The 23,226-nt window shown below is 41.2% G+C and overlaps 1 protein-coding gene across 4 annotated transcripts in view; it reads right to left on the bottom strand.

Moving 5' to 3' along the window:
• Nucleotides 1-23,163, bottom strand: part of Mcm8 (minichromosome maintenance 8 homologous recombination repair factor) — a 30,302-nt gene extending 7,139 nt beyond the window's left edge. The window contains exons 1-13 of one of the 4 annotated variants that reach the window (XM_039104589.2): nt 22,942-23,163; nt 22,116-22,278; nt 21,553-21,636; nt 19,803-19,885; nt 19,163-19,312; nt 17,839-17,942; nt 15,802-16,000; nt 14,391-14,476; nt 12,302-12,453; nt 11,885-12,032; nt 9,562-9,592; nt 8,475-8,615; nt 2,756-2,897 (exon numbers count right to left, since the gene is read on the bottom strand). In XM_039104589.2, coding sequence (XP_038960517.1) covers nt 2,756-2,897; nt 8,475-8,615; nt 9,562-9,592; nt 11,885-12,032; nt 12,302-12,453; nt 14,391-14,476; nt 15,802-16,000; nt 17,839-17,942; nt 19,163-19,312; nt 19,803-19,885; nt 21,553-21,636; nt 22,116-22,254 — 1,459 coding nt within the window. In that variant the 5' untranslated portion in view covers nt 22,255-22,278; nt 22,942-23,163. Of the gene's footprint in view, nt 1-2,755; nt 2,898-8,474; nt 8,616-9,561; nt 9,593-11,884; nt 12,081-12,301; nt 12,454-14,297; nt 14,477-15,801; nt 16,001-17,838; nt 17,943-19,162; nt 19,313-19,802; nt 19,886-21,552; nt 21,637-22,115; nt 22,279-22,840 lie in introns of those variants that run through there. The other 3 variants (XM_006235074.5, NM_001106514.1, XM_039104590.2) reach the window with 3 other exon arrangements.
• Between the last annotated feature and the right edge of the window lie 63 nt (nt 23,164-23,226).

The raw sequence follows: 23,226 nt of genomic DNA, 5'->3' as shown, positions 1-23,226 counted from the left end.
GTTCTCCACCCTCCATGGGTAGCACATGTGGCAGCCCCAAACATGAAGATATACAAGTCTTAAAAGGATCAAGAGAACCAGTTAGGTAAGACACAAACATCTAAGAAATGTACTCTCCAAACTAGGTAGGGAAAAGGCAGATGAACCTCTTGAGTTTGAGGCCAGCCTGGACTACAGAGAGTTCCAGGACAGTCAGCACTACACAGTGAAGCCCTGTGTGGGGAGCTGGGTGTGGTGTGGGGTGTGTGTGAGTGTGTGTGTGTGTGTGTGTGTGTGTGCACAGGACTGTGTAGCAGCTTTCTGAAACAGAATACAGTTAGAATAGGGGAATGAAAGGGCTCATGGAAAAGGTGCTCCTTGAACTGAGTCTTAGGTAGGCTGTGTGCAGCAGTTTGGGCAGAAGAGCACACAGAGCTCCACACTCAGAAGACTCAACATGGCCCAGTAACAGGAGGTACTGATGGCACATGTGGAACACGTAACAGCACCACTGTTGAAGGATTTTGAGTACCGGGGATGAGACTTCCAAAGCACAAGTCCCTGGGGATCCTCACCACTCTTGTAAGCTTTCTCCTATTTCTTCACACCAGTTGGGGGCTCTCTGGTTAACTCACCTGTATTCTGTGGCCACCAAATCCTAGCCAGCTAAGCACATAGAAGTGACTGCTCATTAGCTTGTCTACATTTCAAGATCTATACATCTATTTTGTGGTGCTGGCCTTGAACCCAAAGCATCTTAGAGTCAGGGCTCTCTCACGCCCTTGAGGTTAATCCTGGTGCTACTTCGAGGTTCCTACTTCATGGAGCCAGTGTGTTGTTTCCTTTGTTACCTCTGCAACTGTGTTTTTTTCTCTGTAGTCGCTGGAGTTACTGTGAGCCTCTCCTCTATATCTCTCCTCTCGTTTGGCAGGGTCAGTTTTGTGTATTAATCAATTTTTGTTTGTGTTTTTAAAACAGTTTGTGTGTAGCCCTGGTGGTCCTGGAACTAGTTCTGCAGAGCAGGCCATGTGCTGCAATAAAAGGTTACTGCTCCACTGCCTGGAGATCATCGTACCTCATTCTAATCTCATAAAACTCACGTGCTCATCAACACTTCCTGGGTAATCTTCATTTCTTGTTGGATTTCTTGTTGTTTGCTTAGACAGGAAACTTCTACTGCACTTTTTTTTTAAGATTTTTATTTTGTGTTTTACCTGTATGTATATTTATGAATGACGTGTGACCAGTGGGTACTGAGGCCAGAAGAGAGTCTCAGACCTCCTGGGCCTGTTAGAGATAGTTTAAGTTGCCATGTGGGTGCTGGGAAGTGAACCTGAGTCATCTGAAAGACCAGCAAGTGTTCTCGGCTGCTAAGCCATCTCTCCAGCACCTGGCCCATGGATATAAAGCACAAACAACCACCACAATCCTCAACTCTGTTGCCTGTCTGAATACAAATGTAAGTCATAAAACTTAACACTTAAAACTTTTTCTGATCATTTCATCAGATGCTAAAGGAAAATACTATTTTTTAAAGTAATAATTATTTATTTTACTTTGTATGCATTGATGTTTTGCCTGCATGTATGTCTGAGGGGTGTTGGATCTCCTAGAACTGGATTTGCATGGGCTGCCATGTGGATGCTGAGCATGAACCCAGGTCCTTTGGAAGAGTAGACAGTACTCTTGCTTCTAGAACTCATTCTGTTGACTTTCCTTTGTATCTCTCTCTTATACTTGTAAAATCCTTTTCTACTTGTCTAACAGTGTTGTTTAGCCTTATAATGTTTAGTTTATTTAAATATATGTGAGACATGGCACTGACTTAACATTTCACATCTTAAATCTGACTTGTAATGAATAAAATCTGGCAGATCGACAGTGAGGTATCCGTATCAGCACTATTGCCTCTACCTGACATCTCAGCAGAAGCACTCCTGCTTCTGAGGAACACCAGATGAGTGTTTGCCTCAAGAGGTATTTGCTGATTATTATTTGTACACCAGTGCTATATTCTAGGCATGCAGAACAGCACCAAAAATTAAAATTTTTTAGCCCTTGTGAAGCTTACATTACATGTGTCCCACAAGAGGCAGACTATTGAAACGTGGTGATACTTGCTATGAAAAGAAAGGTAGCCAAGGTAAGGAGAAGGTAAACTCATGGGGCAATCCTTCTAGAACGAAAGACAGCATCCATCTTCTTTCCTGCTTCAAGGTAACTAGAATTATTTTGAGCTAAGTCATAGTAATGCTCTCAATGAGCACTTACTGTACACATACAGGAGGCAGGAGGCACGAGAGTCCACAGGACAGTCCAATCCTACTCCACCCGGACTTACATAAAACTCCAAGCAAACAGTCACAAATGTAACAGGTTATGGAGCTGGAGTTGTAGAAACTATCCATATTTTATCTGATTATTGGATTCTGACATATTTGCTACAAGATTCTGAAAATAAATAACACCAGTTTCAACTGTATAATAGAAATAAAATGATATTTAAAATGATGTATTTTCAATTATTACTGAAAACGATACTCATTGTCAATTCACTGGTTGAGACAGTTCTGTCGCGATGACTCTCAAACTTTACGTAAATTCACTGAAATAAAGAGACTGACCAAGAGGTGGTGACACATGCCTCTAATTCCAGCACTTAGCTGGCAGAGGCTGGAGGATGCTGCTGAGGCAATCTGACCTTTAAAGCAAGACAACTGTTTCAAGAAGAAAAAGATGGTAAGCCTCAGAATCTTTAGTCCCTTTGGTCTCTCACCTTGGTCACCAAGTACCAGGGCACCAGCTTCCAAAGCGAAGTCTCCTGAGGAACTGTCTTTTGAAAGAGTAACCGTCAGACCAGAGCTGGTGGCCGTATTTCCACAAACATACACACCACGTGGCGCCACGTTGCATGCTGCCTATTTAAAACAAAGGTTTAAAAAATCATTCAGAGGGCTGGAAAAGATGGCTCAGGGGACAAAGTCTTTGCCATGCAGCATGATAACCTGAGTTTGGATCCCCAGCTCCCTTGTAAAAGCTGGGCACAGCAGTGTAACGTTCATAAGTTCATAATCCCAGTACTTCAGGAATGGAAACAAGCAGATCCCAAGGACTTGCTTGCCAGAGAGTTTACCCAAAACAACGAGCTCCAAAGTTTAGTGAGAGGCCCCCTCTCACAAAATAAGGTGCAGTCACAGAGGAAGAAACCTGACATTGTGACTTCTTCCATACAGTCAGTCAGTCAGTCAGTCAGTCTCTCTCTGTCTCTCTGTCTCTGTCTCTCTCTCTCTCTCTCTCACACACACACACACATACACACACACCACACCACACCACACCACACCACACCACACCACACCACACCACACCACACCACACCACACCAGTAAAGAATCACTGACCATCATAGTCAATGGATCAATCCCTGAACCTACATCTCATTTCCTTGCTAAGTCTTTTTAGGTTTTGATGTGCATTTATGTGTGTATCACAAATGTGCTGATGCCCATAAAAGCCAGAAGAGGGCACTGGTTCTCCTGGGGCTGGAATTAAAGTGATTCTGAGTCACCTGACATGGGTACTGGGAACTAAACTTGGGTCTTCCAGAAAAACAGCCAATACTCTTAATTGCTGGGCCACTTTAATTCCCCGAGACGGCCTCATGTAGCTGAGACTGTCCTCACACTCACTATGTGATGCAGAGGCTGACCTTGAAGTGCTGGTTTTACTGAGGTGGAGTATACCACCACAGTAGTCATTCTGTGTGTGCCAGGCAAGCATTCTATCCACTGTGCCATATACTCAGCTCTCTCTTGGTCTTTTTAGAGAATCCTAACAATGCTGATACTGAGGTGGTTTCCTAAGTAGTCAGAAGAAAGTAGGAATGTAATGTTAAGTGGTTCTGTTAGTAGTGCTCTATTTCTTTAAAAATGTGGCCTCTAATGTTACAGCTCTTTGAAATTGTTTTTTGATTTTGTAAGCGAGTGTGCCTGCATGTGTGCCTGTGCAGTCAATGATGGCCTTCCTCTATCACTCTCCACTTTTGTTGTTATTGTTGTTGGTGGTATTGGTGTGTGTGTGTGTGTGTGTGTGTGTGTTTGTGTGTGTGTGTGTGTGTGTGTGTGTATGTGTGTGTGTGTGTATGTGCGCGTGTGTGCATATACAGTTGATGGCCGCCTTCCTCCATCACTCTCCACTTTACTGCTGTGAGCCAGTGCTGCGCACTGAACCAGAGGTTTGTCACTGTCAGCCAGGCTGGGATCAGTAAGCTGCTGAGGTTGACCCCAGCAGCACTGGGGATGCTGGCATGTGCGGCCGTGCCCAGCTACTTACATGGGTGCTGCTCTTATCCAGAGTCAATGCCCTAGCCTGACCAAGACTTTCAATGTTTAAAATAAAATTAACAATGTCCTTTCTTGGTATTAACATTTTCTCAGGACCAATAAATATATTCTGGAACCACTCACTTACCAAAAGGAACTTCTACACTAAAAAAAAAAAGTGCCAAAATAAAAATATTTCACACTATAAACAAAACATATAAATAAAATTCGAGGCTACAATCAGTTACTGTGAAAGTAAATGCAGGCTTCCACATGTGTAACACTGATTCAAAAATCACACACACAATTCCACAAACCATAGAAGAAAGCTTCAATAACTCAGATCCCTGGATGCACCTTTTCCTGCATAACCATTTCCCCTTTAAAAATATTTATTTATTCAATCTGGCTAACCATTTCACCTTTACAAACATTTATTATTATTTCTTTTTTTAAATTGGATATTTTCTTTACTTATATTTCAAATGTTATCCCCTTTCCTGATTTCCCCTCTGGAAACCCTCTATCCCATCCCCCTCCCATTGCTTCTATGAGAGTGTTCCCCCACCCACCCACCAATTCCCTACCAACTCCCTCCCATCTCCCCACCCTAGCATTCTCCTACATGGGGCATTCAGCCTTCTCAGGGCCAAGGGCCTCTCCTCTCACTGATGTCCGATAGGGCCATCATACATACGTGGCTGGAGTCATGGGTCCCTCCAATGTGTACTCTTTGGTTGGTGGTTTAGTCCCTGGGAGTTCTGGGGGGTCTGATTGGTTGATATTGTTGTTCTTCCTATGGGGTTGAAAACCACTCCAGTTCCTTTTTTTAACTCCTCCACTGGGGGCCCCATTTTCAGTCCAATGGTTGGTTGAGAGCATCTGACTCTGTATTTCTCAGGCTCTGGCGGAGCCTCTCAGGAGACAGATTTATCAGGCTCCAGTCAGCATGCACTTCTTGGCACCCACAATATTGTCTGGGTTTGGTGGCTGTATGTATATGGGATGGATCCCCATGGAGGGTCGTCTCTGCTCCACACTTTGTCTCTGTATTTCCTCCTGTGAGTATTTTGTTCTCCCTTCTAAGAAGGACTGAAGCATCACTCTTTGGTCTTCCAACTTATTGAGCTTCATGAGGTTTGTGGATTGTATCTTGGGTATTCTGAGCTCTTGGGCTAATATCCACTTATCAGTGAGTTCATAACATGTATGTGTGCTCTTTTGTGATTGGGTTACCTCACTCAGGATGATATGTTCTAGTTACATCCATTTGCCCAAGAATTTCATGAAGCCGTTGTTTTTAATAGCTGAGTAGTACTCCATTATGTAAATGTACCACAATTTCTGTATCCATTCCTCTGTTGAAGGACATCTGGGTTCTTTCCAGCTTCTGGCTATTATAAATAAGGCTGCTATAAACATAGTGGAGCATGTGTCTTTGTTATATGTTGGAGCATCTTTTGGGTACATGCCCAGGAGTGGTATAACTGGGTCCTCAGGTAGTGCAATGTCCAATTTTCTGAGGAACTGCCAGACTGATTTCCAGAGTGGTTGTACCAGCTTGCAATCCCACCAACAATGAAGGAGTGTTCCTATTTCTCCATATCCTCACCAGCATCTGCTGTCACCTGTGTTTTTGATCTTAGCCATTCTGACCGGTGTGTGGTGGAATCTCAGGGTTGTTTTGATTTACATTTTCCTGATGACTAAGGATGTTGAACATTTCTTTAGGTGTTTCTTGGCCATTTAATATTCTTCAGTTGAGAATTCTTTGTTTAGCTCTGTCCCCCATTTAATAGGGTTATTTGATTCTCTGGAGTCTAACTTCTTGAGCTATTTGTATATATGGATATTAGCCTTCTATCGGATATAGGATTGATAAAGATCTTTTCCGAATCTGTTGGTTGCTGTTTTGTCCTATTGACAATGTCCTTTGCTTTACAGAAGCTTTGCAGTTTTATGAGATCCCATTTGTTGATTCTTGATCTTAGAGCATAAGCCATTGGTGTTTTGTTCAGGAAATTTTCCCCTATACCTATGTATTGGAGGCTCTTCCCCACCTTGTCTTCTATTAGATTCAGCATAGGGAATTTGATGTGCAGGTCCTTAATCCACTTGAACTTGAGCTTTATACCGGGTGATAAGAATAGATTGACTTGCATTCTTCTACATACTGACCGCCAGTAAAACCAGCACCATTTGCTGAAAATGCTATCTTTTTTCCACTGGATGGTTTTAGCTCCTTTGTCAAAGATCAAGTGACCATAGGTGTGTGGGTTCATTTCTGGGTCTTCAATTCTATTCCTTTGATCTACCTGCCTGCCTCTGTACCAATACCATACAGTTTTTATCACTATTGCTCTGTAATACTGCTTGAGGTTAGAGACGATGAATCCCCCAGAAGTTCTTTTATTGTTGAGAACAGTTTTCGCTATCCTGGACTTTTGTTATTCCAAATGAATTTGCAAGTTGCTCTAACTCTTTGAAGAATTGGGTTGGAATGCTGATGGGGACTGCATTGAATCTGTAGACTGCTTTTGGCAAAATGGCCATTTTTACTATGTTAATCCTGCCAATCCATGAGCATGGGAGGTCTTTCCATCTTCTGAGATCTTTTTCGATTTCATTCTTCAGAGACTTAAAGTTCTTGTCATACAAATTTTTCACTTGCTTGGTTAGAGTCACACCGAGGTATTTTATATTGTTTGTGACTATTGTGAAGGGTGTTGTTTCCCTAATTTCCTTCTCAGCCTGTTTATCCTTTGAGGAGAGGAAGGCTACTGATTTGTTTGAGTTAATTTTATACCCAGCCACTTTGCTGAAGTTGTTTATCAGCTGTAGGAGTTCTCTGGTGGAATTCTTGAGGTCACTTAAGTATACTCTGATATCATCTGCAAATAGTGATATTTTGACTTCTTCCTTTCCAATTTGTATCCCTTTGACCTCTTTTTATTGTCTAATGCTCTGGCTATTCATTTATTTCTATGTCGATGAGTATTTTGCCTGCATTTACTAAGTGCAGCACATGTGTGTAGTGCCCATGGAGGCCAGAGGAGGGCATCAAATCCACCAAAACTAGAAACACAGATAGTTGTGATCTGCTATGTAGATGCTGGAACCTGATCCAAGTTCTCTTAACCAATGAGCCATCCCTTCAGCCTCTGCTTTCAGATTTATTATAAACTTTGTTTCACTTACAACTAGGCAACCCTGCCTCAGCTATCAGGCTGTTCCAAGCGCTCGGAACAGAGTAAAGAGACCCAAACAGGATGCAATATTAATTAAAATGACTGGTTTAATATTTAGCCAAGGGGTCTAAAGAAGACACATGGTTAGGAAGAATGGCAGGCTGCCAATGCAATGGGAAGATCGCAGCCATCCTGTCTAAATATCAGGACCACCTTCAGGGAACTTCAAATATACAAGTATAGCTCCAGGCTGCCTATACCATGGTCAAATAGTTTCAAACATAACTGTGAGACATAGCCAGAGTGCTCAACTGCTGGATGACTGACTTCAACTCACCAAAGCACCAGGGAGTCCTTTGTAAGGGGGAGGAGCATCCTTCTAGAGGATACTGCAGCCGCTTACTAGTTTTCACTCTGAAAAAACCGAAAGCTTTCCAACAAACAGGCCATTGTGAACCTAAGAGGGGAACAGCAGCAGGCTCTGGCCGGCAGAGACTAAACCTTCTTTGGTGGCTAAAAACTGACTGGTCAGAGAAGCTGCATTGGTTTGGATTCAGAGACACAGTGGAGATGTATACAGATGGCTCCCCTACCTTTACCAGAATATTCTGAAGAGTAGTAAGAAGCTTATGTACTTATATGGACAGAATGCATAATCTATCTTTACTTCCTTTACTATCTGGTCATTGTAGTCACAGCACAATAGACTAGCACTACTAGGTGTAATAATGGTGTTGTCAGAAAAACAGCGTCTCATCATAGTTAATACCTCCACAGACCAAGATGCCTATGTAGTCTATGTGGCAGGAGGCCAGCTTGAAGTGAAAATAAGGCCAGATACATTGTATTACTCATGTGATACCCCAGTACCTCGATACCCCTAGACAAAGTAGATCCTCTACAACCCAAACATGTCATGCTTTGAGAAACATCACCTGCTGATTATGTAAACAAAAAGCAAAGTGCCAAATAACTGATTTTCTACCTGCAGCATCTGACTCTTCCCCAAGCCTGGATCTCCAACAATCAGGACGTGTGGGTCTCCTCGAATAGGAATCCTGTTTTTGTCATCTGCGTACTTCTGGCTACCGCCAAATAGCGCTAACATCAGTCCTGCTTTAACAAGCTCAAGAGTGGGAAGAGAGAACAGAAAGAGAAATGTAAAGATGATTAGCAGGAGACACTCCTCATATCTACAGCAGGAGGCACTCCTCATGACTACAGCACTAGTTTATCTGGAGACTATCCCCTCTGCAGTGCTGATGGAGCCCAAGGCTTAGTGCCTGATTAGTCAGGTGCTCAGCCCTGAGCTACACCACCAGCCAGGATATTTTTACCATAACTTTACTGTTTGATAATGTTTGAGAAGCAAAGCTAAGCATGTCTGCAATCCCAACACTTGAGATACAGACACAGGAAGAGTATGAGGTTCAATGCTATCTGGGGCAACAAAAGAAAACCTGTTCTTAAAAAGAAAAAAAGCGGGGCTGGGGATTTAGCTCAGTGGTAGAGCGCTTGCCTAGGAAGCGCAAGGCCCTGGGTTCAGTCCCCAGCTCCGAAAAAAAGAACCAAAAAAAAAAAAAAAAAAAACCTGCTATAACACAAATAGTAAGGCTAGAAGTATTTAAATCAAAAGGATCTTAGAAATTGCTAAGAAAAACTTTGTAAGACAACAATCCACTCCCAAGTGACAAAGCCAAACACCTGTTGGTGCTGACTTGGTGTCTCGTCACTTTGAAAAGTGTCCCTTCCCATAACTGTCGACAGGTTCAGGGATGTTATTTGCCTTCTACATTAACTTACAGATCAGTGCTTCTCAACCTCCCTAATACTGTGATCCTTTAATCCACTTCCTCATGTTGTGGTGACCCCACCAAAAAATGATTTCAGTGTACAGTACTACACAACTGTAATTTTGCTGTTATGAATTGCAACCCACAGGTTGAAAACTGCTGTTATAGAATGCTGATTCATATTAAAATATTAATGACTGGTAAGAGAATCTCACTACTTTAAAGTATTAATATTGACAACGATGTACTTTTTGAATGAAACTGAAGTAATATACTTACTTCATGACCAAAAATGACAGGACAAAGTGAGCTGAAAAACAGAATACAACTTTAAATTATAACTTAAATTACATAGGTCCATTGGAAGAACTACTTTACAATTTGCTTAATTTCCTTTATTTAGTATCAAAGGGAGGCAAATTTTTATCTCCTCAACCCCATAATTTTATTTTTATAGTAAATCCTTTAAAATCTTATTTATTCTATAAAGGGAAGAATGCTTTAAAATCCATGCTTCAAGGGAGTGCTTTCAAACCATCTTAAAGTAACTCAATCTACAGCTGATCTGACAGAACTAACATTAAAATGCACCATCATCAGGTCTTCTGCATTCTTAGTTATGTGTTTTATTTGAACAGACATCTTGAGAGCTGTACAGTAAAGTCACTGAAAGAGAACACTAATACATGAGCTCATCACAAACATTGTTATTTGAAGGTGGTATACGATTTCATTCCACTTCAGTTCAGTTCAAGAGTCACATTAAGAATGTGAATAAATCTACAAGGGTTGGAGAGACAGCTCGGCCTGCAGAGTATTAGCTCTGAAACCATAAGGATCTCAGACTCCTAGCACCCATGTAAAAAGCCAGGGAGAGTGGTAAACTGGAATTCTAACACTGGAAGGTGAAGACAGAAGGAGACCTGGGGCTCATGGCCTGGCCCAGTCAACCTCTACACTCCAGGTTCACTGAGACAGGCCCAAAACATAAGATACTAACCAACAGAATCACAAGGAACATACTTGGTTGTCAACATAATGCATGCACACATTTTCACGTACACGTGTGTACACACAAATTTGATTTATGAATACATACATTTTGTAAACAAGGAACAAATAAAAAATGGATAGGGTAGAAACAAGGAATAAACTATGAATCTTTCTCCCTTTTTAATAAATATAAACAGAGACTGGTGCCCCTTGGAACTCATCTTAACAATGTTCTAGGCTAATGGCCAGTCACACCCTGCCAATCACCTCAAAGTCTATCACAGACTCTTTCATGGCTACAAAAGCATCGTCAGTAGACAAAGCAGAAGTGCTGGGCTAGTCCTCCAATCTAGGCCCAGGAGGCAGCTAATGGTAACCACCTGCTCATTAGAGCACTGCAGCCTGCTATCCCTTCTCTGTAATACTCCTGCCTTCCTGCTATTTCTAAGCTCTTCTCCCAAATAAAAGGCACTGAATCAATTCACTGCTTCTAAACAAATCTAAACTGAAACATGTCATATAACATGTCTAAACTTGTCATATATTGGTAATTCTAATACTTCTCTGTTTTCTCATCTCGTATTGGTCAATGAACTTTTTTAAAGGTCCAGGATATAAATAATTTCAGCCTTGTAGACTATATAGACTCAGGCTTAAGTAATCAACTTGTAGTGTAGAGGGCAGCTACTAACAACAGGCAAACGAATCAGGTGTGGGTGTTTCACCAAACATTAAAAAAAAGTCTGCCTCATTTGCCAATCTTCTAGATAAAGTGAAGGACCGTGAAAAACTACTTTGGATGATGAAATCACAAACAAGAAGACAGAAGGGAGAAAGGCAAACTGGTGACCAGGGCCAAAGGGCTGCTAGAGGTAACTTCACTTATAAGCAGTAAGAAGGACGAGGTGTCATGGCTGCTCCTTGGGCACCCGTTCAGACAACAGACAATTCCTATGTAGCTTACATATGCTGACCCGATCACAGCACTAGCTATCACAGAGTAAGTCGGGATGGCTATTTGGGGGGAAGTCTGAAGAGTTTAAGGACAAGAACTCAAGTAACTCAAAGGCCTTGGAAAAAGGGAGCATGGCAAGACCAACTTCCCCACAGAACACATTCCAAGTCTTCTTTCTTCACCGCTGCTGATGTGTTAAATTCAGTCTCATGATTTTCCCCATTATTTCAAAATTATCCCCAAACTGTCAGGATACCAAAGCATACTATATTATGACAAACTTGTCTTCTTTTACACCAGATACCGCTTTTTTCTGAAAAGGCGTCAGTATAAATACCCGTTGCCACGTGTATGGTTCTGTTGTTGCTACTCACTGCCACCACAGTGTAAGTGACTGAAGGTGGTTCTGTCCCTCAAAGCTTACTCAGACACCAAATGTCATATGACAGCATTTTGTATGATTTTATGTTATGAAGTACTCTTCATTTTTTTTAACCATTCATAAACATAAACTTTTACAGGTCCTAAAACAAGACAGCAAGCTAGATTTGGCTTACAGACTGGTTAGCCAACCATTCTGTCTAGATTTTTTGACCAGTAACAGGGCAAGCTGACAAGCATATCCCTAGGAAGCTCCCGGTGACTAATACATACTTGACAATGAGCTTGAGCAGGTTCTCTTCAGCCTGGATCTCTTGGATGGCATACAGGTCTTTAAGGGAGAACTCCATCAGTGTTCCATGCTTGCAACCATCCTCTGCAGTCTGGGCTTTCTGTCCTTTGCTGTTGCTAACAGAGTTTGCTTCAATGTACAAAAGGAACATGCACTTATCATTCTTAGATCGAGAACCTGTAAATTCAAAAGATTAAGTATTGTTTTCATTTCACATACAATAATTGACTAGGAATGGAATTTCAAGCATGAGCCACCAAATACTTTATCATACATAAGGAACAAGGCATTTCCTAAATTATTTGAGATGCGGGAGTATCTTATTCACAGAAAAAAGCTAACACATCACTGTTGAGAGATAGCGGTTGAGAAAGGGCATGAGAAGAGTTACAGCATACCTTCTTCACTATTTGAAACTTTGACAATTCCAGTAACAGTCACCGTATCTCCTGGGACACAGCTATCTACAAGATCATGAACAAGTTCACATTCTATGGTTCGAGGGATCCGACCAGCTTCTCTCTGTGCATCAGACATCAGCTCCTGGATTCTAAGGCATACCAAAGTTTTCAGTTAGAATATATCTTACATACAGTTGTTTCTTCAACTCAGGATCTGTATAATGCTGTTCTAGATGAAGGCAGGTGGGTTTGTAAGGAGTTCAATATAAAATATAAAATATAAAAAAATCACATTAGCAGTTTCCAATTCAGGATGGCAGAATAAATGTGTGTATTCATTTACCCAGCACTCCTCAAAAACTAACGAATAGGACTCACTCTTTCTAAAAACAAATAGTGGCAAGAAAAGCAAAATAAAGTCCAGAGCGGGCAGACAAAACTCACAAGCAATTTCTTTAATTACTCAGATAAATACATATCTTACACAGAGAAAAAAGCTAACACATCACTGTTGAGAGACAGCCGTTGAGAAAGGGCATAGAGAAGTAGCAACCCAGGTTCTCAGCGGAGTCTCAAGAGGCTCTCAAAAAATGGGGGTGGGGGGTGGGGGTGTGTGTTAGGGAAGGATGGGGATGGGGATGGCTGGAAGCAATGGACAGTACAGAAATAAGTGTTTAGAATTTCTTTGACGTGGGCAGTCCAGTAGGGAAAGAATAAAATTTACCAACGGGCAGTAAGAGCACTGTCCTATAGAAATGGACAAATCCCTTCTGAGAGAAGAGCTAAAATATCCATGAGGCTATTTCAACTCCAGAATAGAGCTGCCTCGTTCCAGCCTTTGAGAAGCCCAAACCAATTCAAGAACAATCAGAATAACCAGAACTCGCCATCTACTCAGGAAGGCCTGAGGAGGGGAACTTCCAACTCACAGAGAGCAGCAGAGATGATCCCACCTCTCCAAACAACTCACCCCATTTTTGAAGCAATTTTGAAAAGGCTAAGGAAGAGTTGGGACAAGATCACATAGACATACATTGTTACAAAATTACTATCTCAATACCGTAACCACGAAGCAGGTGTCTGTAGAAATGACATAACAAAAAGCCACTCTAATTTAGAAAGCATGCAGAAAAATGAAAGTATGGCAAACAAAAGGCAACGGGTAATCTAGGGGCTGCATCTGACAGGAAGGCTAAAGAGAATCGTGGACAGTATACAGGACAGCTAAAGACAACTCCGGACAGAAAGTGCCGTGGGCCATGAGGATAACAGTACTCCTTCACCACTCCATAACTGCACAAATGAAGAGATTATAAGGTGGGGCAGAAGCGTCCAGCACCATAAAAGGAATGAGCGACAGAATAAATCAGACCTCCCACTAAGACTAAGAGCAGGGGAAATGACACAAACCTGACTCGCGAGCTGTAAAAGTCTTTTTTTTTTTCTTTTTTAAAGGGATGGTTTATGGACATAGACATATTATCAAGAAAACCTAGAATTACTGGATGAAAAAATCTAAATAAGGCTGGAGGCCTCAATGGTTAAAAGCACTCACTGCTCTACTAGAGGACCCAAGTTTGCTTCCCTGAACTGGTGAACTGCCTGTAACACAGCTCCAGGCTGATGTGCTTCTTCTGCCCTTAGATGCCCCTCTTCTGACCTCCATGGGCACTCACACTGACTGCATACATTCACATAGACATCTATACATAAAAAAATCTTTAAAAAATACAAAAATAATACCTGACCTTTAAAACAAGTCAAACAAGCCAATAAATGGTGTAACACGCTGGACAGAAAACGAGAGCCTATCATCAAATAGTCCACTTCTAAGTGGTCCTTTATCTAAAACCTCAATACTACAGTGCATCATGGGATGGGCACCTAATGACATCATTTAGATAGAAAACGAACACTTCTCAGCAGCAACGAGAGGGGATAGCAGCACTCTTTCTAGAATCCAGTAACCAATCAACTTCAAAGAGGCAATTACCGTTTGAAAGCACAGACTCATCAGTAATCACTGCCATCACAGATTTACTCAGCAGAATGAGAGCCTCTCTCTTATTTCAGTCCGAGTGCTTACTTGATCAACTGCCAGTCCATTGTGACGGTGAGAGGAGAACTGCGCAATGGCGTAAATGACCTCCCTCGACACGCAGGCACAGGACACTGCAACAGAAGACATTTACGTTCAGCTTCTGGCAAGCCATGATCATATGTTAAGAAAACTCAGTTATAACCTCTCCCACTTCTTGCTACACTCTTTGGCTATCATTCTTGGTCCTGTTGTAGCTGACCCCTCTCATCCTCTGTATTTCCCTTGCTATGAGTAGCCAAAGATCCCCGCTTACCTCCGTATCATGCACTCATTGCTTCCTCTGTCCCAGGCAGTCTCCCAGTTCTTGGCTCCTTGACTGTACCACCTCCTTCCAGACATAGGCTTTGACCCAATCTTCTACTTCTGAAAAGCCTTTCCCTAAGGATCTTCATTAACCCTCAGCTCCCCTCTAGCTCCCTGTGGTGTTATAAATAGGAAGATCCCCCAGATTCGTGTTTGAGTGCTTGGCCAGGGAGTGAGGCACTACTAGGAGGTATAGCCTTGTTGGAGGAAGAATGTCACTGTGGAGGCGGGCTTTGAGGTCTCTTACACTCAAGATATGCCCAGTGTGGCTCGGGTTTCCTTCTGCTGCATACAGATCAAGACGTAGAATTCTTAGCAGCTTCTCTAGCACTGTGTCTGCCTGGATGCCGTGTTTCTCACCATGATGATGATGGACTAAACCTCTCAAACTGTAAGCTAGTCCCAACTAAATGTTTTCATTTATAAGAGTTGCCATGGTTGTGGTGTCTCTTCACAGCAACAAACCTTAACTAAGACACACATACACGCCCCTTCACTGTTTGTGTGGTATAGTCACTTGACAAGTACTTCTCACCTCTCACCATGTACATTCAAGTTTTCCTATGTCAGTTTGGTTTTTTTGTGTGTTTTGGTTTTTTTGTTTGTTTGTTTGTTTTTGGTGTTTGAACCTCAAGATGCATTTATAAGCTTAACGTACTGTTATCATATATGCAACAGTCTAACTCCCTATCAGGAGCAGGAGTCAGTTGACAGACAGCATTCTGCCTACCAACTGATCTCTTTCCACAACAGTTGTCAATAGTCATGAATAGACTATAAACTCTGAACTTTGATAATGTGTATGAAAAGCCAAAACCAAACATGAGAAAGGTGGGACACCTCACTCTACCAGATCTATTTTGTAATGGTAACTCCACAGAGACACAGAGGAAGAATGACCCGGGTGAGGGTTCTTCCAGCCTTCTATACCAGGTAATCATGAGAGATAATGAAGTCTGGTGGTGTTGAGTTCATGTGTATGGCTGTTTGCTCTGCTACAGCTCTGTTCAAAAGCACTGGTAAATTTTCTGTAAGCTGATGTGCCTTCTCGGTAAAGAAGACAAAAGATATGGTCAATTAAAGAACATATCACCTTTGTTGGAAGATTGTATTTTCCATCCGGAAGAGGAAAGCTCTGAATCTCTCCACATGCAGCACACTGAAAAGCCATTTTGGTGCACAGAGGCTTTATGTTACTGACTCGAACCACTGTCCCTCTTATAGAGATGTACTTCCCATAGCAAGTTGCTCGGATGTTCTTGAGGTGTGTTAAGGGCTCATAGTTGTACACTCTAAAAATAAAACAAGAATGTGTCTCTCCATAAGCCTACAATGTACAGCGAGTCATATTTTCACAAGTTCCTTTTAGGCACAGCTACGGAATTCATCCCTCTGTATATCAGAAACCTCACAAGTTAAATTTTATTAAAAATGAAAAATGGTAACTCCCATATATTGCTGTCTAGGGGAAACGTGAGAGAACTTCCCTTTAAAGAAAAGGAAGAGTGGTGGTGCTCACCTATAATCCCAACACATGGGAGTAAGAGGCAGGCAGTTTTCTGAGGTTGAGGCCAGGTTGGTCTACAGAGCAAGTTCTAGGACAGCCAGGCCTACAGAGAAGCTCGTCTCAAAAACCAAAAATAAAAAAATATTCCAAAAGGAAAATGCTATGGGTTTCCAATTTTTGAACTCAGAAATCCACCTATCTGTGCTTTCTGGGACTAATGGTGTGCATTATATCTTCTAAATATCTTCTAAAATGTTACAAAATATCTTCTAAAATGTTGGTAGAGAAAAATGAAACTCTGAAGTTTAAAGTATTTTAAAAAACTGAATATACTACAAAGATAAACTGGAGAATATTTATTCTCTGTGTCAATGTAAATCTAAGAATTTAACAAGGCACACTCCATGAATTATTACATCTACACAGTAGTCTTGACAAGTTCAAATCTTCACAAAAGTTTTCAGGTCAGGAAATCAGCTTGAGTAGAAAAACGTTAATTGTATGATATCTTTGAATAATGCCAGGCAGGCTGATTTGATTATGGTATCAAATCAGCAAGGAACACTGGCTTCCTTGTATATATAAACTGACATCCTCATATATATAATCTGGCTTTGCTTTTTTTTTGGTGGTGGTGGTTTTGGCATTTACTGTTTTGTGGGTATACCACAGCAGACACGTGGCGGTCAGAAGACAACTCCACTATATGGGTTCTGGAGATTGAGTCCAGATCATCAGGCTCAATGGCAGCACCTCTCATCCATGGAATGTCTCAGTAACCCTAGGTTCTTGTTCTTAAACACTTCCCACTCCTCTAAATAATGCGAGCAAGAACGAACACAGTGAATATAGTTCACGAGGGAAGCGATACAATGACCAAAAGATACTTGGAAAGATTTTGATGTCATTCGACATCAAAGAAATGCAAATTAAAACTGCTTTGAGATTTCATCTCAGTCTGAACGATTATCTGTCAGGATTCCTTATACATTGCTGAAGGATTGTGAACTGGTAATCAATCTGGAGATCCCAATTATCAAATGACTCAGCTATAGCACTACTGAGGATACCTGACGGATTCTGAGTGCGTACACCAGAAACTCGTACACTTACATTTATTGCACACTATTCACAACAGCCAAGGTAAGGAACTAGCCTAGATATCTCTAACAGGTAAGGTACATAATGGAATCTTAACAAACTGTAAACGAGAATAAAATTATGACACATGAAAATGGATAGAGTTGGAGATCATTTCATTAAGCAAAATATGTGAGACAGAAATACACACACTGCATGCTTGCTCACTGATATGAAATTCAGAGACACAGAGGACAGGAACTTAGAAAGTCTTGAGAGTTGCAGACAAGTCTCAAGGAAGATAAAAGAAAAAACAAGAGAGGGTAATAGTCTCTGTGCTATGAAAAGAGATGTGGGGATTGTCTAAGGGGAGGGAGGGGTCCTCCCAAATGCTGAGAGGGAAGAAAGAAAAGCCAGTGTGGGATTTGAGGAAAATTAAAACAAAGTAACATTTTATATACATATATAAATTTCACAATGAGGTCCATTTGTTTGCACAATAATCAAAAGGTTATTGAGAAAACTTAGTACCGCATTTCTCACCTCGCATAAATATGTGGCACATTTACCATGGTTCCTCCACCATTACACAACCCCTCTTGAGCTTGTAATTCAGCTGCGTGCCTTTCAAGGTCCTTAGTTAATACCTTAGTTGAAAATTGAAAAATATTCTTTAAGCAAAATTCTTATAGAACCCAAAGTTTATGAACAGCCCAGAAACAAATAAATAGTACCTTGATAGTCATTTAAAAGGCTAATCTTTGATTATGACTATTTATTTTGCAGTAGACTGTTTTACTTGGGGTTTTCTGTACCAGAAACTTCAGCATCCCCACTTACTTACTACTTTTGTCCCAAATAAACTTAGCATTAAAAAACTTTACAGTAGGGACTGGGGAGACAACTAAGCAGTTAAGAATACTTGCTGTTCTTGTAAAGGACCAAGGTTCAGTTCCCAGCATGGTGACTCAAAAACCATGCATAAGTCCAGTTCTAGAGGAACTAATGACCCTTTCTAGTCACACACGGCACATACATACATATGAACAAAACACTCATACACATAAAATAATAGCCCCCTAAGCCATTACACACAGGATTCCACTAGGAAAATTCTGTAGGGCATATCTTAGCCTAAGCCCGGGCAGGAAGGATGGAAAGGAATTGTGCACGTTAGAGTAAAGAGATGATGTGGTTATCTGACTAGAGAAATAATAGCCTGGATGAATCTGAAGACAAGAAGCAAGAGTGTCAGTTCAGGGTTCCTAGCAGTACACATAATTGTGTTATGATCTGTTGGCCGCACTTGGATATCCTAACTTCCCCACTGTGTCCAGATTCTACATATCCCCTTAAGACCTATCATAAGCCTCATCTTCCTCTGGCCTTCCACTGTGCCCCAGCCTCTGCAGCAGCCAAGGTGCCTGCCCTAGGATCTGCTTCCCTTTACCTTGAAGCACTTATGTGGGTGCTTTCACAAGCTGTGTCGTTTATCCCTGAGAACAACTGACAAAGCACAGAACATACTGTCACTTCCAGTTTACATATGGGACTCTGGGGGAAATAAGTGATTTTCCCAATGCCCAAAAAACTATCTCTCTCATAAGTCCTTTTGCTCCAAGTTCCTAACTCCATGCCTGTTTTATATTTTCTATGAAATCAGATACCTCCTCAAAGGAAGTATGACTTCTCTATCTTTAATGAAATGAAACTAATTGGGGTAAATTGTACATAGACTGAGCTTGCTACCTCTTAAGGGGAAAATGCAACCTTAAACTCTTAACCGTCATCTGTTAGCAAAGGCTAAGTACCTTCCAAGAAGTACAAACAGTATGATATCTCCTTTTAACACTTTGGCCAAATTTACCTGATGTATTGCCAGTCCCATACATGCCAGTGTTTTCTCAGGGGCATCTCTTAGTGCATTTTCTATATCTGGTATCAAGTTAGTTATTTCATTGTCTTTTGTCAGTTCTTTAAAATCCACCAAGATGCTTCCCTTTCTTTCTATTTCATCCTATAAAAGATTAAAATTAATACATAACAACTGCTTTCTTGAGTCAACTATCATTAGTATATACTTCAGAAAATATGCACTAGTCACACGGTAATAACTGTCTTATTACATAGCTGTAATATTATGAATATCTTTACACACAGTTAACCAACTTCTGACGTTGATATCTATAACCCTTCCCCAACTACAGTGCTCGTGCTCACTAGCTCCTCAAGCATACTGCCCAGTTAGCTGTCACATACAGGCAGACTGCCACAGTCATTATAGAAAGCACTTACCTGGGCTGGAGAGATGGCTCAGCGGTTAAGAGCACCAACTGCTCTTCCAGAGGTCCTGAGTTCAATTCCCAGCAACCACATGGTGGCTCACAACCATCTGTAAAGAGATCTGATGCCCTCTTCTGGTGTATCTGAAGACAGCTACAGTGTACTTATATATAATAAATAAATAAAATCTTTAAAAAAAAAAAAAAAAGAAAGAAAGCACTTACCTTATCATATAAGTCGATATGCCTTGTGAAAAATTTCTCAAATGCTTGGATCTTCTCAGTAAGAGGAGAGTTATTACTGTAAACTAATCCAACAAACTGAGCATTAGCACCAAGAATCATGGATGGAACTATTTTATTTGCTGAGACAGAGCCCTAGAGACCCCATCAATTTTTCCTCCTTACTTATTTCATAGTGTGCTTGCATTTGGATAAATACCGGTAAGAATACTTGAGATTCTAAAAAAAAAAAAAAAAAACAAACCAAAAAACAAAAAACCTAGTATCTGAACAACCTAAAGATATATAAAAGTCCAAATATCTGAGAAACCTTCTGAGTCTCAGACTCCTCAAAGGGTATAGCAATTGAAATATCTTATTCAAGTGTAAGGAATGTGAAGCCACGTACACGAACGGAGCTAAAGACAATCACTATCTCTGTAAAGTAGAGTCTACTAGGGCAATTACTTCCAAAGATCTGGAGACAGGCCAAAGCTTAACTGTGATTTTAAAATTATAATGCTACTTTTTAATACTTTTACAAAGTTGTATAGTATCTTTAAATTTCTCTCTCATAGAAACTCTCTAATGAAATGCAGCTGGGTCAATTTTAAGCAAGGTATCCCTTGAATTCCACCTTTAGTAATCTAAAAAAATCACTTTACAGTGGTCTGAGCTAGCTACTAAAGGGGATGATGAAAATGTTGGTGGCTAATGTATCCCAAAGGAACAAAGGATCTTCTATGAAACACAGCTATCAAATTAATAGTGAGTGAAAAGAATTAATTCACAGAATGAACACTGAAAGTCTATCACAAGACAGGACCCTTGACTACAAGCACTGCAGTATACTGGAGAGAAACCCACAGCTACAAATAAAAGCAAGAACAAAACCACACCTCATAAGAGATATGATAAACATGTAGAGACCATAAGACAACATCTCCATACTTTATAAACATCAAGAGCCTTTTAATTCTTGGTAAGAAGCCTATTACTCTATTTCCTGCTGTCTGAATGCTGTCTTTGTCCAAGTTCGTAGGTTCAGTCAATTGGAGACACTGGAAGGTCTGGAAGGTGGCAAGAAACTACCCTTATTTTCATTCTTTTTTAATTTAATTTTAAGTGTGTATGGAGAGAGAGGTGTGGGAGGAGGCCATGCATACAGAGGTCAAAACCAGTTTCACAGTGAGCTTCCTTTTGGAAGCAAGCTCAGGCTCTCTAGAACAGCAAGCATGCTTAACTTCTGAGCCATTTCCCCGGCCCCTTGTTCTGCAGCATCTCTGCTACTGCACAGAACAGCTATAGTTCTAGCCTCCAGAACATCTGATCCATCCTCAGTTACTAGGGTCAATCAGCTTCATTCATCCATGGTCTCACCACAAAGTAGGATGCCTTCAGAGTGATAAAGCACAGCTTTGGAAGGCACCCAGCAATGAAATGACACTGTTGCTGGACCTCCGCTTTTGAGGTCCCAACTTCTGATAACTTTGGCATTTATGATTTGTTCTCCCTCAGTCACAGGAATCAGATTGCTCTTCCACATATATATGTTGAGTCTTCCACATATATATGTCTAATTCCTTGTATAACATTCATCAGTTCCTGTTTTCCTGATACATTATATAGTACCAACATCCAAACAAATGTTTGGAAGTGCGAAAGGCATGTAGCAGAAAGTCAAGTGAACCAAGGGAACATGAATTGTAGTATCCAAAGAGGAACAGACAACTCGTGGTTCTTTAACTCTTACCTTCAGAGAAGTAAAGCTTCCAGCCCTTATACGGTATAAACTGATCCAATGTTGACTGTTGAAGTAAAGGTTGTGAGGCTTGTTCTGAGGAAGTAAACTACGATGTTAGTAAAAGACAAAGCATCATTCTGTCTTCCCGACAACTAGTTTCTCCTTTTACAAGAGTCTATTAATAGACTCTAAGTTAGATGTTTCAACAAGAATTATAAATGTTAACTTTCAAACTTTAAGTTTGAGTTAAACTGTCCTGCTGTCTACTAGGCATGATTAGTAGTAGGGATATGTGTGTGTGTGTGTGTGTGTGTGTGTGTGTGTGTGTGTGTTTTATTTTTATTTATTTATTTATTTTTTTACATTGTGTTGCCTGTGCCCACTTGTGGGACCAAACATGCCATAGTGCCTATGTGGAAGACAGAGGGCAGCTTGTGGATTCAGTTCTCCCCTTCCATCATATGGGTTCTAGGGACCTAACAGAGGGTCCTCCCCTTACCTACTCAGCCATCTACGGCCCTTGAGTAGTTTCTTTCCTGAGAGAAAACAAATTGATCCCTGACTGCATTTACCAGAAGCATGATTTCCTGCAGCTTTACTCAGGTCAGTTCTGTCTCTCCACCTTCCTGAGAAGTTCCCACCACCTCTTCCTCTTTTCCAGTTTTGGAATCGTCCTCGTCCAAAACCTCTGCCTCTGTATGCACCACTCATGTCTTCTGAGAGTCAACAGCACTTCTAAGAAATGTATTAACAACAAAAAAAAATGTATTAACAGTGTAAAGAGGGGGAAATTACTGTACTGTGCTTAAGACTAGCACATAAGTCTGCAAAGTTCCATACTACAGTATAAACCTTATGTGTTGTGCTCTTAATTCTTTTAAATGCCATCGCAATTAAGGTACACCACAGACGTTTATTCAGCACCAGTTTTCAATGAACCACCAAGAAAGTAATCAAGGTAACTTGAACCTGTTTGCAGTACGAGTTACTAGGGAAACATCATAGCTCAATCTTCGTTGTATTACTTTCTGTGGCAAGCTGTCCTAAAACTGTTCTAAAGAAAATAATTCCACTTAGAAATTCCTATCCCATAGTTACAAACTACTGATATTCATACACTGGTGCAATTCGTTAGGAGAGCCTGTTCTAACCTTCCGATGATTCAATTAATAAAAGGTCCGCAAGTATGCAAGCTAATAAAAATTAAGGTTGCTTGCAATAGCACTGAGATACGTCTTCAGGATGAGACATTCCATCGCAACACTACGTTCCACATCGATCCAATAGGATAACATACTGAGAACGGAGGCACTTCCAACAACTACATAGGGAAGCAGCCTGAGAAAAGCCCCCCGCAATCCCTGACTTCATTCTCGCCGCGTTTTTCTCGCGTCCTACTTTCAGGAGTCCCCCGAGTCTCCCAGCCAGCCACAGAGCCATAGGCGGTACGCAGTCCCACGCAGGGTTACGCAGACATTCCGTCTTCGGAGTCGCCCGAGGCGAGACGCAGGGCGGCGAAGGCCCGGCACAACACCACAGGGTAAACTCCGACCTCGCTCGAAGTTCTTTTTTGGCGCGCCTATGACGCGCTTCTGTTTAAGGAAGCCACGCGCCTGGGAGGCGGGACAAAGTGTAGCCAATCAAAGAGTCAGATAAACGGAAGTCGCCAGGCTCCCGGAAACC

Source organism: Rattus norvegicus, chromosome 3 (assembly GCF_036323735.1).
Source record: "Rattus norvegicus strain BN/NHsdMcwi chromosome 3, GRCr8, whole genome shotgun sequence".
NCBI classification, from domain to species: domain Eukaryota; kingdom Metazoa; phylum Chordata; class Mammalia; order Rodentia; family Muridae; genus Rattus; species Rattus norvegicus.
Note: the sequence above shows the minus strand (reverse complement) of the source record. Positions and strands in the feature narration are given on the sequence as shown.